The sequence below is a fragment of the Morus notabilis genome, unplaced genomic scaffold (assembly GCF_000414095.1).
Source record: "Morus notabilis unplaced genomic scaffold, ASM41409v2 Scaffold552, whole genome shotgun sequence".
NCBI classification, from domain to species: domain Eukaryota; kingdom Viridiplantae; phylum Streptophyta; class Magnoliopsida; order Rosales; family Moraceae; genus Morus; species Morus notabilis.
The window spans coordinates 734,832-750,223 of NW_010384344.1; the positions used below are offsets into that span (position 1 = coordinate 734,832).

The 15,392-nt window shown below is 30.4% G+C and overlaps 2 protein-coding genes across 2 annotated transcripts in view; both read left to right on the forward strand.

Annotated features, from left to right (window-relative positions):
- The window catches only part of LOC21405583 (bromodomain-containing protein 4), a 4,772-nt gene extending 1,795 nt beyond the window's left edge, over nucleotides 1-2,977 (forward strand). Inside the window, exons 7-10 of the mRNA XM_024176530.1 lie at nucleotides 411-479; nucleotides 580-895; nucleotides 1,517-1,629; nucleotides 1,775-2,977. Of these exons, the coding sequence (XP_024032298.1) occupies nucleotides 411-479; nucleotides 580-895; nucleotides 1,517-1,629; nucleotides 1,775-2,095 (819 nt within the window). The 3' untranslated portion in view covers nucleotides 2,096-2,977. The remainder of the gene's footprint in view (nucleotides 1-410; nucleotides 480-579; nucleotides 896-1,516; nucleotides 1,630-1,774) is intronic.
- Nucleotides 2,978-10,750: 7,773 nt separating this feature from the next.
- LOC21405585 lies at nucleotides 10,751-13,859 on the forward strand. Its single transcript, XM_010114751.2, has 6 exons — nucleotides 10,751-11,122; nucleotides 11,384-11,524; nucleotides 11,732-11,857; nucleotides 12,348-12,554; nucleotides 12,966-13,130; nucleotides 13,339-13,859. Exons 1-6 carry the CDS (start codon nucleotides 10,937-10,939, stop codon nucleotides 13,732-13,734), a joined length of 1,221 nt encoding a protein of 406 aa, XP_010113053.1. The 5' UTR covers nucleotides 10,751-10,936; the 3' UTR covers nucleotides 13,735-13,859.
- The last annotated feature ends 1,533 nt before the right edge of the window (nucleotides 13,860-15,392 follow it).

Genomic DNA, 15,392 nt, shown 5'->3' on the forward strand with positions numbered 1-15,392 from the left:
CTTTCCCTAAACTAGGGATGTTAGAAACATAAATTATCTTTCCTCAGAGTTTATTAGTTTAATTTCTCCCATCCAAGGCTACTTCTAAAACTTTTGTTCTCGGGACAGAGTGAAATGAAGAAAGAAGCAGCTCAACTAGATCAAATTTGAATGCTGAATATTCTGGTGTAATCTAATTAATCATGTCTTGCAGGCAAAACGAATTCAGTATTGCTTATATCTCAATTTTATTTATTTTTTTTTTTTGTAAAGAAAATCAGATGACTCCAACTCACAACTTATTAGTTATGCATTACTCATACTTATATCAAAGTTACAACAATCTCTCTCATGGGAATGTAACCACAACCATATCTATACAAGTAAACTGCCAGGAAATATCTGACCGATATTCTTATACTGTCATGCAGCATGATGTGTTTTTGATAACAAAAAACGCAATGCATTTTAATTCTTCAGCTACCATTTATTTTAGACAGGTAAGCTCACTAGCCCAACGAGGTTTGGATCACCATAATCGTACGAACTTCTAACAAAAAGAACCCACAGAATTTATCTTTAAGCGAATAATTCTTACAGGCCCGTGCTATAAATGAGCTAGCTACTAAGGTCTTTCATCTTCTGAAAACACATCCTGAGAGATTTGAATTGGAATTCTTGGAATCAAGACGGAGAAATGGTCGGGGGCCCCAAGGCGAAGCTGAGAATTCGGTTTGTAGAACACGTCCTAGAATTGCTAGAAATGTGAAATCTAGCAGTGTGGCGATTGATGAATCATCAAAATCCACAATGTCATTAAGTGCTTCTTCAATCATAAGGAAACGCGCCCCGTTGAGAAATTGGTGCTCTGGTTTCAGTACTTATTTAGATGCAAGAGATCAAGAAGTTTCTTGTGGTAAGAAGTGAAATCTGATCCCTTGTTAAAACCCCTTTGACAGTATGCTTGAGAAGGACAATAATACCTCAACACGAATTGACGGCATACTAGTTTTGATGAAATTTTAACTGAAATACAACATAAAGGGTACTTCTCTTATTTGGCCATCCCAGATTCAATTGTATATGGCATTTTGTTCTTATATAATTGGAAAAGGGACTAGCCTAAATTTAGTTTCACATGTGTGTTTTTGAAAACATCTAAAGCTCATTTTAATAGGTACACACGTGACCTTCAATGTAAATTGATTTTCATCCTTTCTGTGGCTTGTAATTGAAAGTCGTATTTATCAGAAATAGGAAAATACATCAATTTCTACAAAAGTATTTGGTTTGCCTAGGTGGGTAGGACTATTTTCCTTTTTTCTCCTTGAGGACTTTTTGTTTTGGAGTTTTTAAACTGAGGTAAGAAGTTTTCGCATAAACTTCTCTAATCTCTCACATTGGGGTATGGGTTCCAGACTTTTGTAAGCATCATTAGGTCTGGGAACTTTTACAATTTTAACCACAGGAATTGCTAATGCTCGCCTGAATTCAAAGGTTATACCTGAACTAAAATTTTATTTGCTTTCTCTAACAGGTGCCGGTGATGACGGAAGATCAAGATCTATTGAAGCAGCAAGGCGCTGTACATATGAACCTTGGATATCATTCCTTGATGAAAAATCTAGCAAAAAAAACCAACTAGAGCTTGTGAGTCTTTTGTGCTTGCACTAAATGAAATACTTTGCTATCTGAATTTACCGTAGGAGATTTGATGTGTTTCAATCATGCCTTACTAAATGATGTATCAAGATGTACCCTATTCAAATTAACTGCATTTTCTTCTGTTGGATAGGTGATTCAACAGGATATCAGCTACAGGGAAAGCTTAATGTTGTTTGCTAAAGATTTAGGACCAGTAGTCCAGATGGTTGCCGGACGGAAATTACTTGGATGGTTCCCAGCGCAAAAAAGTTCATTTTCCATGATATCCAGCAGTAATGACGGGGAACCTAGTAGTTTCGATTCTGTTTTCTCTGCTCCAATATGTCAGAATTTCCTTGACCAGATTCGCAGGCATCCTAGTATTGTAGAAAATTCCAGGGACAGAATGGATTTAGATGATGATAAGAAAGAAGAGGAGATGAATATAGGAGACAAAATGGGTACAACATAGCTGAAAGTTCAAGACGGAAGTGATACAAGCGGTCCAAGTTTTTGTTTCTATCACAAACTTCATCAAAACCAAAGCAGTGAGAGTCACTTGTGCTGATCTGGAGATTTCAATTTCTTGCGTCCAGGGTTCAAAAACGTGGGCAACAAGTCAACAACAATGGTAGACAACACGAAGTTGGACATCGAAGCAGGAACATTGGAGCTGGCTTTCGAGCATTCCCATTTAAATTCAGCAAAACTTGAGCTGAAAATCATGGACGCATCGAATTTTAGTCACTCGGAGATCTCCACGAGTAAGTTGAGTTCTTGTTATCTTCGAGAAGATAATCACGCGAGAGCTGAACAAGGCCCATTTTTTGTAGTTACCAAGTCATGTGAAGCTGGCCGGGCCACGACATTTGATTGATGCAAGACTTCCGCATCGCAATTCATATTCGATTTACCGTATTTAAGGGCCCGGCTTGGTCAGACAAATTCTTTGGGACAGGATACATTTTTGCAGCAAAGTTATGGTGCTGAAATGACCCTTTTGAGAAATGAGTAAATCCCATACCCTTTTCTTTTCATGTCAAGATTGGAGTTGAGAATTCAGTGCTATGTTGGTCATGGGCTGTCTACAATCTTGAATAAATACTCACCATAGCCCACAGGGATTTCCTTTTCGAAAATGTAAATTTGTAAGAAACTTATGGACTGAAATTTTCAAAGTACTGAAAATTCATTGCTTAAAGCGTCATCTACTATTCCTTGAGTTTTTTTTTATTTTTATTTTTTTAAAAGGTCATCTACTATGGCTTCTAGTTCTCTCGTTCGCTCTTTTAACTTGGGAGTCTGAGATTAGAACTTTACACCATGAAGATGTAGAATTACCGTCATGTTATGCTTGCGCAATGGTTTTTATTTTTATTTAAAACATTTCTAATGTAATATTAGAAATAATGTGTTAATTGTAAATTTAATATTTTTTTATTGTAATGTTATAATTACTGTGTTAATTATAAATTTAATATTTGAATGTAAAAAATATTTTCTAATACAATGCTATTTATTGTGTTAAATTTCTCATATGTTATTTTTTGTGACAAATTTCCTACTAAGTATAGTATCATTTTTTATTGTAATGTTATAATTAATGTGTTAATTATAAATTTAATATTTGAATGTAAAAAATATTTTCTAATACAATGCTATTTATTGTGTTAAATTTCTCATATGTTATTTTTTGTGATAAATTTCCTACTAAGTATAATATCTGAGAAATTTTGCATTTAATTATTATTAGTTGAAATGTTTATTTTTTTATGTAATTAATGTAACTTTTATATTTTCTAATTATTTAAAAATAAAATTTTACTTTTACAACTTTTAAAACTTAATAATTACAAAAAAAAAAATAAATTTAACATTTCAAATAACATTATATATTAAAATAAAAATAAAAATAGCATACCATATCATAATTTTTTACATTACATATATAATCAATATTAATATTTATATTGAAGATGTTCTTCAACTGCTATTTTTTGGCAATGAAGTGCCACACATAGCTTGGTCCACTTCTTTGGTTTAATGGTGGACCCACTTCTTTTTTGTTTTAAGGGAGAAAGAGAAAAATAGGCCAAGACTTGAGATGAATTAAAATTAATAGGCCAATAGTTTACATAAGTTAATAAATAGGCTAAATTACTGTTTTCGTCCATAACTTGTTGGGTTATGAACCATAACTTGACAAGTTATTCCCAATTTTTGTCCATAACTTGTCTGGTTATGAACCATAACTTGATAAGTTTATCCATAACTTATCTGGTTATGAACCATAACTTGACAAGTTATGGCCTATTAATTTCTATAACTAAAAGTTGGCCTATATACTTTCTTAAGCTTTTCATATTGGCATATTTCCTACTATTTCCCTTGTTTTAACGGCGGGCTTGAATTGAGAAAGGATTAATAGAGATATTTTTAGGATACCTAGTTTTGTAGCGTGTGCTGTATGTATTGTTGTGTTAGAAACACTTGGAAGACTTTATTATTTATTAAATAATGAGAAATTTATTTATACAACTATTAAAGGATTTTTAATTTTATTTTAAAAATAAATATGTGTAAAGATAACAATTGACCCAAAAATAATAATTAAGAACACATTTGAAGAAAATTATTTTAACTAACCAAAAATAAAATAGGAACACACGTGACAAAAATTACTCATAGAAGTAAAGTGATGAACAACATATTTTTAAAAAACACACAAAAAATAAAATGTAAAAAAAATCACAAAAAATAAAGATAAAAAGTAATAAAAAAATAGAGGAGCTGCCATGCGGCAGCCCCATAGAGAATGTTGATTAGCTCAGTATTAAACTTTGAGGATAGTGTCAATTTGGTCTCTAAAATTTTAACACGTCTTTAAATTTTCATTTTTTGACAGTTTTAGTTTAACAGTAGAGTTGATGAATAATTTCTGAAATTTAACAAAGATAATCATCTATCAAGTGATAATTTAAAATTTTACAGAAAGAGTTTTGTTATATGTAAAATTTTCTTTTTGTCACTATTAAAAACTTATTAATACTATAATATTTTGCACATATTTTAATTAATTATGCAAAATTTTCTATTATTATTCGATAATCATATCGTTATCTAGGTTAAATTTTAAAAATTATTTATCAATTTTACTATTAGAGGCTAAAACTATTAAATAATGAAAATTTAAGGATTAAATATGCTAAAATTAAAAGATCAATGACTAAATTGTCACTATGTTTAAAGTTCTGGGACTACTTGAAGTAATAAACCAGTATTTTTAAAAATAACTCAAAAAGATTTTTGTTTTTTTAAAAAAGAAGCAATTACTATAATTAAAACCAACAAAAAAAATTAGAAATTCTTTTCAGAAGCCGGTAAACAGAGAATACATAACAACTGAGAATACTCTATAAGCATGCAGAAAGTCATAAGCGCGTGGAGACTTATTCCAAAGTTTGATAAATATGATGTACCCATTAGACAAAGCTTGACGTATATATTTTATATTTATCAAAAAAAAAAGTTCATGTATTTATCAGACGACTAACCAATGCTTCATTCTGATCATAAAAGGCTAAAAGCAAAAACAACAAATCTTTTTTTTTTTTTTTTTTTTTTTTTTTTTTTTTTTTTTTTTTGTCTTTATGGGAAAGCCGAAAATCTTGCATCATATGTTAATGTCCTCTTGGCTGACCCACCCCTCCCAATTGCAAATTTTTTGGCGTGAATTAGGAGAATATCACTTTAAGAAACATTTATACCAGGAATTACTATTTATTATACCTGTAAGAATTGTTTATATAGTGGTTGAATTAGTTTTTTTAAAAAAATGAACATTTATGTATCATCCGCCGTAAAACTGTAAATTTAATATGGACACTTATAAATTATAAATTAGACTATTAAAAAATTAATTTAATAATAAAAAAAATTGCTATTGGCATTAGCAATTCTTACTTGAAGAGCTACCATCACTTTTAAAGTAGGATTAATTTCATAAGTATCTCTTAAAGTATGTATTTTATTTTAAATTGTCCCTTGATTTTTTAAAACAATTTAAAATATTCCCTAATACATAGAAAATGAATCAAAATATCTCCTCCATTTATTTATGTCTATAATTCTAACAGATTTAATGACGTGACATTGATTTTAAATTAATAAAAGGTATTAAGTTCTAATTAAATCAGTGCAAATGATTATTTTATTAAAAAAAAGAAGTAATAAATTGAAAATAAAAATACGACTTCAAAAAAATAAAAATTAAATAAATCAACAAATTTTTAAATGAAAAATGCAAAAGAACAAAAAAGAAAAAGAAAAAGAAAAAGAAAGAGAGAGAGAGACGTCTTCTTCGTCTTCTTCACCTTTCTCAAAGTATAGACCAAACTCCATAATCGAACACCAAAACAATAAAAACAATAGATCAAATCTTCAGATAAAAACAAACAACAAATCTAATATCATTCAACATCTCAAAATTTAGAAAAATGCCCAATTTAAAAAAAAATGAAAAACCAGATCTGTACTTTGAGATCTGTAAAAGAGAAAAAAAACACAAAAAAAACCAGATCTCAGGCCGAGCAACCCAGGGACGGCCGTCAGCCCCACCCTTCTGCGACCTAGGCCCATCGCCGCCGTTCAACCCAACCGCGGCGCCCTCATCCGCGCGCGAACCCTGCCCCCCGCACAACGCCGAAAAATCCCGATGAAAGATTGCATCAACGCCTTCAAACTTCCTCTCCCTCACTTTGATTGTCGTCGGAGAAGGGACTATTGCCGTCGAGAGGAGGAGGTGGAAGCTGGATTGGTGCTCTGAGCTTGAGTGGGTTTTGAAAAGAAACTTCAGATGTTTTGTTATTTTTTTCAATTAATTTTCTGATAATTAATCCTTTTCAGTTCAATTTCAGATGTTTTATGAATTAAAACGGAAGTAGATGAAGGGATATTTTGAATCGTTTTTTATATATTAAATGGTATTTTGAACTGGTTAAAAAAATTAAGAGATAATTTGAAATAAGGTATATGTATTTATGAAATTAATCTTAATTATTAGAATTCAAATATGTCATTTTTTTAAGAAAATTAAAAAATTAATTTACATGTAAAAGTGATAAGAATGAACGACTAGACTTTATGTGATATCTAATCTAATTTAAACCCAATTCTTCGGTGCATTCTTTTTAATAAGAAACCAACTTTTCTGAGTTGTCACTTAACATTTTGCCTTAAATCTCCTTAACGTATCCTTTTAATTTTACTTAATTTTATTTAGTCCTTACGTTACCTAGTTGTTACTAAAATTGCCAGACTATACAATAATAAAACTTTCGAGCTTTCTTTTTCCAGTCTATTTAAACTCCATTCTGAATTACTCAAAAAAAAAAAAAAAAAAAAACTCTATTACCAGAAAGTATCTTTTGAGAATTCGAACGGTAATGAAAATGGTAATAGAAATGAGAATGAGAATTGTAATTATAATGGAATGGAAAAAAAAATTGATTCATTTATTTAGTTGTAATTTTAAGAATTCTTTGAATGGAACATGAATATTTTTATGTTGACAAACTTACCCTTATGTTATATATAACACTAATATTTTATCTATCAATATAATATATAAAATGTAATATAATATAATAAAATTATTATTATATAATATATTATATAATTATGATATATAATATAACAATATTATTAAAATTATTAATATAATTATAATATTATATTTATTATATTATAAGATATAACTACTATATAATATATTTTAATTATATTATAATATTAAAAGGTAATTATAGAAAAAAATAAAAAAAAATTAGAATAACTATTCCTCTCATATGAGAAAAGAATAATGATTCACTCAAAATGAGTGAATGATCATTTCTTTTGAATGATCGTTCCTTTTTTATAAATCCAACTAAACAACAAAATAAAATTTTATTACCATTCATTTCCGCCTAACTAAACACACCCTAGTACTTCAATATTCTACCACTTCAAATCTATTTTTTTAACCCACTATTGCATTGTTGTTCACACACCCCTATAAACTCCGAATTTTCTGGCAACATTACCAAAAAAGAAAAAAGTGTGCTACAAACAGCGAGAATAAGATGTACTATTGCAACGTATAAATAAGGCTTTAATGGAAAAAAGGAGGTGAAAGTATTAAAAAAAGACAGCTTGGCAGAAAAGAAAAGTTTATTACATCATTAAATACTAGGTTTGCAAGGGATAAGATTTGCTAGAAAGTAAAAAGAGAGCTTCAAGTTTTACTTGTTAAAAAAAACTAGAGAAATTAGGATTTTTGAGTTTTAAAGGGTTTGTTCTTTTTGGAGTAAAACTCAAAAAAAAAAAAAAAAAATGAATTCAAGTTATAATTTTGTTTAAGTTTATATTTGTTTATAAAATTTAATTTTGAACTTGAGTTTTAATTTAAGTTTTGAGTTAAAATCTGCGTTTAAGTTTCCCCTTCAACTCAAGTTCTTAAATTCAAACTCAAGTTAATGAACAATATTTTTTTATTATTAAAAACATCGTAACTTTTTCATTTTAATTCTTATTGAGATAATTTTTTTTCTATGTGTTCACAATGAAGAGACGAATAAAATCACACCCATATACCCTATTAAAATTTGTCATCACCATTGAGTTTTTATTAAAATACTATCTAAATACAAATTCAAGTTTTGACCCACTCAAACACAAACTCAAATAGATTTTTAATTCAAATCATAACTCAAATATGCACATCTAAACACAAACTCAAGTTACAACTTCAACTCAAATTATAACTCAAATTCAACTCAAAATTTACACTCAAATTACCGTAACTTAAAATACAACCAACAAGCCCAAAATATCTAGAGATCACTCCGAAAAAAAAAACCTGGAGATTTATAATTATGTATCTCATCGGTGTGTGAGTGATTATCGTGGGTGACAAGGCGTGTTAGGTTGAAAAAAAAAGTTCTGTTTTTTTGTTACTTTTATATATATAATGATGTCATATTTTTCCAATTTATAGGGGTATCTTAGAAGTCAAGTGTGACGTGTGAATAGAAAACTATAAGTTGCAATAGAAAACTATAGTTTTGGTATTTTAAAAATTTACATGACCAGTTTAGCATTGTTATGTTGTTTAAAGTTACGGTGATCAGAAGTATGTAGAATTTTTTTTCTTTATAAAGTTGTCGTGAATATATATTAAAAGCTGAATTTTAAGTGCTTGATAAACTATAGATAAAAATTATTGTGAGAATATATAATAATTAAAATAAACATTATTTTCATTAAATGTAATATTTTATCACATGCTTATAGTTTAGTTTTCATTTCAAATGATAAGATCTACATTAATCAATTTTAATAATAAAATTCTAAAAAGTATTTATTTTTTTTATTATCTAAAATACGTCTGAAAAGTAAATTACTTTTATTTTAAGAAAAGATTACGATAACAAAATAAATAACGAATGTTGTTGCTATTTGTCAAATATTAATAAGTGTTAACAAAATATTTGAGCAAAATTATTATAGTGTATTCATTAAAGAACTTGTATTTTTTAAAATAAACATTTAAAAAAATATGCTTTTAGTTGTTAGAAAATAAAAAGTAAACTGAATAGATTGAAAATTATGCCTTAACTTAGTTTATGCATTTAAACCAGTGATTCTTGATTTGACATTTAAAATTTAAATTTTTTTATAAGAGAAAAATATTGTAGCAGAATTAAAACAATGAGTTTAAACTCATGAAACAAACAAGCCTTAAAAATAGTTTTGCAGTTTAAATATTAAGAATAGTTTAGTAAATTTACACAATGCTAGCAGAAGTAGTTTTTCAAAAACAATCCCTAATATCTCTCTTAAATTATACTTCGGGACAACAAAAATAAAAAATTTCCCAAGCATAGGTTATATTCTTCAAGAAGAATCTAAAAGCAAACTCCAAAAGCAATCCCAAAAATCCTCTTGGCTTGCGTTGGAAGTTGTCAAGTTTAGATATTAACCGACATTTATTTAAATATTAAAAATGATAAGGTGGTCGTGCCTTCAAACTTTTTGCAAAATGTTTTTTCCCACCTCGTCTATGTCAAATTAATACAACACTTTCCTCAATAAACAAATGTGTGCGTTTTTTTTTTATTTTAAAGTTGTATTCATGTTTCTGAGTTGAAAAATTGAAACGAATTTCCATTCATAACTTATAATATACATCGAATCATTTTTTTCAACCTTCTCCTATTTACTGGTGACAGTTTTATTTTATTGTACATGGTAAGTGAGCAAAAGGGTGAAGATTGAAGTTTCAAACAAAGGCATGTGAATTCGAGTTGAGAACTTAAGTCATAAAAGTGAATTTTATATGAGAAAAAAATACTATAATAAAAAAATTGAATTTAAATTTTTATGAAAAAAAACACTGTAGCAAAATACTTTGAGTTGTGATTTTATTGTGAAAAGAATATCCCTTAAATATTTAGCATGCACAAAGATTTTCATCTAAAATTTAACGTGGTTTTAAAAGTACTCTATAACACTATTAAATTTAGAAATTAAATTTAAAAAATAATTTACCAAAAACTAAAATTTAAAAGACAACTTTTTGGTATTCTTCCTTAAATTATACAGTGTCACTTTCAATTTAATCCTTTTCATCGGTTAAATATTAAAAAGAGAACAAAATATGAATGATATTCAGTTAGTAGAGAGTTGTATTACATTTTGTTTGTTTGTTTGTTTTTTTTTTTTTTTTTTTTTTTTTAAAAATCAGAATCACATGAATATTATATATTCTACCAAGAAGATGTTATTTTTTTTCAATACTTAATTGATGAAAGAGACTGAAACGAAAACAAGCTCATAGACGAGGGTTAAGTTTTGAGATAATTTAAACATCGGAACTCAAAATGAGATCGATGATAAAATTCAGGGATTATTTGTAAGAATACAAATCAATTGTATAGGAGGGCGGAGGGGGTGAAGAAATGTGAAATAGCAGTTTGGAGATTTGCTCTCGCGCTCTTTCTTCGCTATTTCATTTGTCCATTATTTTATTATATTTATATATTTATTTTCATCTCATGAGAATACCAAACGGAAAGAGTTAGTTATAGTTAGAGAGAGAGAGAGAGAGAGAAAAGGAAAAAGAAAAAGAAAAAAAAAAGCTCGAAGGTGGTGGTCGTGGCGATCAAGAGATCTCCATTTCCTTTCATCGCCGTCCGTCCGTCCGTCGCATTTTCGAAGCTAATCCTCAACCAAACAGAAAGAGAGAGAGAGAGAGAGAGAGAGGAAAACAAAAATGGCGTACAGAAGAAGGCAGGGAATCGCCAGGGCTTCAACTTTCAAGGAGGAAACTCATTATCCGATCAACAACGTCGACGATCCTTCTTTGTCTTCTTCTTCTTCTCTCGCCGCGAAAGCCATCCGCGCCTCCTCCGCTCTCCGCGAGTCCTCTTCCTTTTCCTTCGATCGCCGTCGATCCAAGGTTCATTTTTTTCATCTTCCTCGTGTGTGTGTGTGTGTGTGTGTGTATATACATATATATATATATGTATTATGTATGTATTTTGAGGATTAGAGATCGGTTTCTAGCTTGGGCCTAAAATTCGCTTTCTGTCGGAAAATTTCTGTGGATCTGAATCATCTGATGAATTTTGGCGGGGAAGAATGAATATTTAACAAGTCCATGGCGGTTTCGTTTGTTTGTTTTTTTTTTTTCTTTCTTTTGACGTCCAAAATTGTGCAGGAATTTGTTGCGTACGAGGATGCCGAAGAGTCCAAGACTGGATTTTGGGGTGTTTTGGCTCGCAAAGCCAAAGCCATGCTCGATGATGATGAGCCTGTTAAAACGAATTCGCACTTGATCAATAACTCTGTACAAACTCAGGTGAACAACCTTTTATCATGTCATTTGGCTGAATTTTTTAATGAGTATGAAACGTATATGTTGATTATTATTACATCTGTATGTATCTACATAGTTTTACTCGATCGGAAACTAGTCTCTGATATTGAGAAATTTTTCACTCTGTAATATCATTGCATGTCTCTTGTTTAGCTTTGTCTGATTTTTGACCATCTTTATTGAGCACAGTTTCAGCACCAATCACATCAGTCAAATGAAAATGTGAGAATGGACAATCACAAGTTCCGCAAGGGCTTGGATGCGATTACAACTTCCCTTAATCACCTCGGTGACACATTTGAGAAGGCTTTTGAGGTATCTTAATACTATTTTATTAGATAATGTCTTGTTGCTTTGCTTATAGAATGGATATTGGAAATGTACCATTTTTTTTTTTTTGATTTTATTGTTGCACCCATTTCTTCACTTTTACATGCTTGATATTTGTATATCTATATGCTTAGTGAGATCATCATTACTTAAAATTTTCTTGGACCTTATTTGCTTTGACTTTGCTTGGCTGATGTATTTATGGCTTCTTTCTGATTCTGAACACTGCGATCTCAAATATAAAACTCGCTACTTTGGTTTTCGGCCAAAAAACCATGATATTTATTCAGAATGGAAAGGATTTACAACTATTTTTGACTTTATGTCCTCGTAATATATTCCTGAATTTCTTATTGATCATATGTAGTTCCTTCATTGCTCATAGAATTTCTAATTGATCATATAGACGTTCTCGCTTCCCATTAGGCCAGGAAAACTAAATTCTATTATTTTGAATCAAATTTATGCTCTCCAGGAAGGTCGTACGATTGTGGAGAACAAGACTGCAGATATAATCCAAGAAACTCGCAGACTCCAAATTAAGCGACAAGGAAACAATTTGGAATCGCAATATCAAGCTTCTAACTATGCAAACAATTCGTGGCAGCAACCTCAGATTCAACCAACACAGCAGCCTCAGATACAAACCAACCATGAAACTCAACTCAAGGCATCTCGCGACGTAAGGTGGCAACTTTGTTATTGTGTGTCTGGTCATGTTATCAAAGTAAATATAATCCGACTGAGCTTATTAAATGACCTCAGTCACTCAGCAGGGAAGGTATAACAGGGTTATTCTGCAACTGATTGTCCAATCAGGACAAATTTCAGTACATTTCATTCAAATGGAGAGGTGAATGAAATTTAAAAAGGATATGTAAATTATTAAAAGGGAGATATCAGTTTGCTATGTTTATAGCTCTTTTATGGTGCTCTTGAGACTTGCATTATATAACAATAACACAAGAGACTAGAAATTTCAAGCTTAATATTGATAATGTGGTTTTCATATGAATCCTAATGTTTATTTTGGCGCTATCTTAGATCTCCGTATCCAGCAAGATGCACTGTGTGATCTTTTTTCTGGTTTCAGGTTGCAATGGCAACAGCTGCCAAAGCAAAATTGCTACTTCGGGAACTGAAAACCGTCAAGGCAGATCTAGCTTTTGCAAAGGAACGGTGTTCCCAACTGGAAGAAGAAAATAAAATCCTTAGGGAGAATCGCGACAAAGGCGACCATCGTGAAGATGATGACTTGGTATGATCATCTTTTTCTCAAATGGTATCTTTCTTGTTCTTCAGATATAAGCAAGATCAACAAAGCCCAATTTTTTCCTATTGCGTTTACAGATAATCTGTCAGTTGTAAACCTGAGCAATTACCTTGTCCATGAATTCTCGTGGATACTCTCAAGTGCGTGCGTGTAGTTTCCTTTTTAAGTACTGGCTTTGTGTTTGTTTTTTCAGATCCGCCTTCAACTGGAGACACTATTGGCTGAGAAAGCTCGTTTAGCGAACGAAAATTCCATATACGCACGCGAGAATCGCTTCCTAAGGGAAATTGTTGAATATCACCAGCTTACAATGCAGGATGTTGTGTATCTAGATGAGGGTACTGAAGAAGTTACAGAAGTTTACCCCCTAACCAGCCCTGGGATGTCCAGAATGCTCTATGTTTCCCCGAGATCATCTACATCTTTCTGCTCGCCTTCCGAAGAGTGTCCATCTGAAAGCCCCACAGAGGATAAGGAAATCTTCCCCGTCTACAGTGAACCACAAGACAACAAGGAGTTCTCCGGAGATGTCCACGCAACTTTGGACCAATTAGTTCCAGAAGAAGAAGATACCAAGAGACCCTCTTAATTAAGCTTCAAGTAAATCATGTTTTCTTTTTTGGTTGTCGTCCAAAGATTTGTGCAGCATTCGTTCATTTTTTTTTTTCCTCTTATTTTTTCTGCATTTGGGGAGGACACAAAAGATGTGTATGTCTTGGCCTGCATATAGTCATTGATTTTTTTATTTATGTAACTTCATCTTATCAGGGTTTTGTTCTTCTTGTTTATTGTTCTTTGTAACTTGGTCCAGAAGCAAATGTTTGTTTATGTCTTGTACATTCAGATTCAGTGGCCGATTTCCAAGCGGAGTGAAATGAATAGAATTATTTGAGTTTGTTGATTTTCTCTTTAAATAGACAAAGCTTAAGCCACTGGCACTTGTGAAAAATCAGAATACTCGAAGACCTGCTCTTTTCTTGTTGCTCTCTTCTTTACTTGTACTTTTCAACAAATTAAGTGCATATGGGGCGGGCCGATAAAATTTAGGAATTGAATACGGGGATAATATTATGCTCAAAAGAAAAAGAAAATATGGGGATAAGAATCATAAGATTACGATTGGAAAGGTTGGAATCATTTTCCTAATTATACGGATAACCTCTATTTTTATTGTCAAAATACCAGTAGGAAGAAAACCCAAACAAGGATATTTTAGTAATCATATTGATTCCTATTCTTAGTTCTGATATTGTTAAAAATACCTCGATAAAATGTTTAATATTTCCTTGTTAGGGTCAAAATCTACAAAAGTTATCGCCTACTGTTACCCACATGATTTTTGATCCTCGGTCTCATCTAACACTCCGAGGTTGGGGAAATGGGGTTAAACAAATTTAGCAAATCAAAGAGCCAAAATTTCAAGATTAAAATCAAGAAAAGTATACATTGCCCTCACACTCAATGGGAATGAGTGTTATAATATAATATTTTATTGTTTGTGCTAATGGTCAGTTTAGCATTGCTATTTCATTAAAATTTTTTACTGTTGCTGTGTTGTTAGTAATAAATTACTGTGACGAGAAATATATAGACGTTTGGTATTACAAAGTTGTTGTGAGTATCAGAAGTAGAAATTTAAATATTTGATAAATTATTTATAAAATTACGGTTGAAATGTATAATGACAAAAATTGACAAACTTCATATTTATAGTTAGCTTTATTTTTTTGATGGTCAATATTCATAATATACAAAAATATATTTTAAATTTTATTAATTAAAATAGTTCTTAAAAATAAATTACTTTCATTCAAGGAGAAATTATTCTTATACTAATATTTATTATTGTTATTTTTAAATATTTTGATAATTATTTAAAATATTTGAATGAAATTTAACATAGCATACTGAAATGATTTTCAATTTTTAAATAACTATTTTAAAAACATATATTTTTTAATTTGATAGGGAAAAAGTAAATAGATATATTGATAATTAAATTTTATTATTTAGGTGCAGTCATGCAGAAACTGTTATGCAAAAACAACCCCGACATGCTTCTCAAATATTATTGTTTGATAGCAGTTTTTAGAAGCTGTTGGATAAAAGCAGGATTTATCAAACACTTCTGATATGTCGTAGCTCTTAAAAATAAAAAAAAAATAAAAAAAATAAAAAAAAAACCTCTAAGAGCAATGCCAAACAGGCCCTAAATGTCACAACTTTCAGCACCCACATGTTCCATCC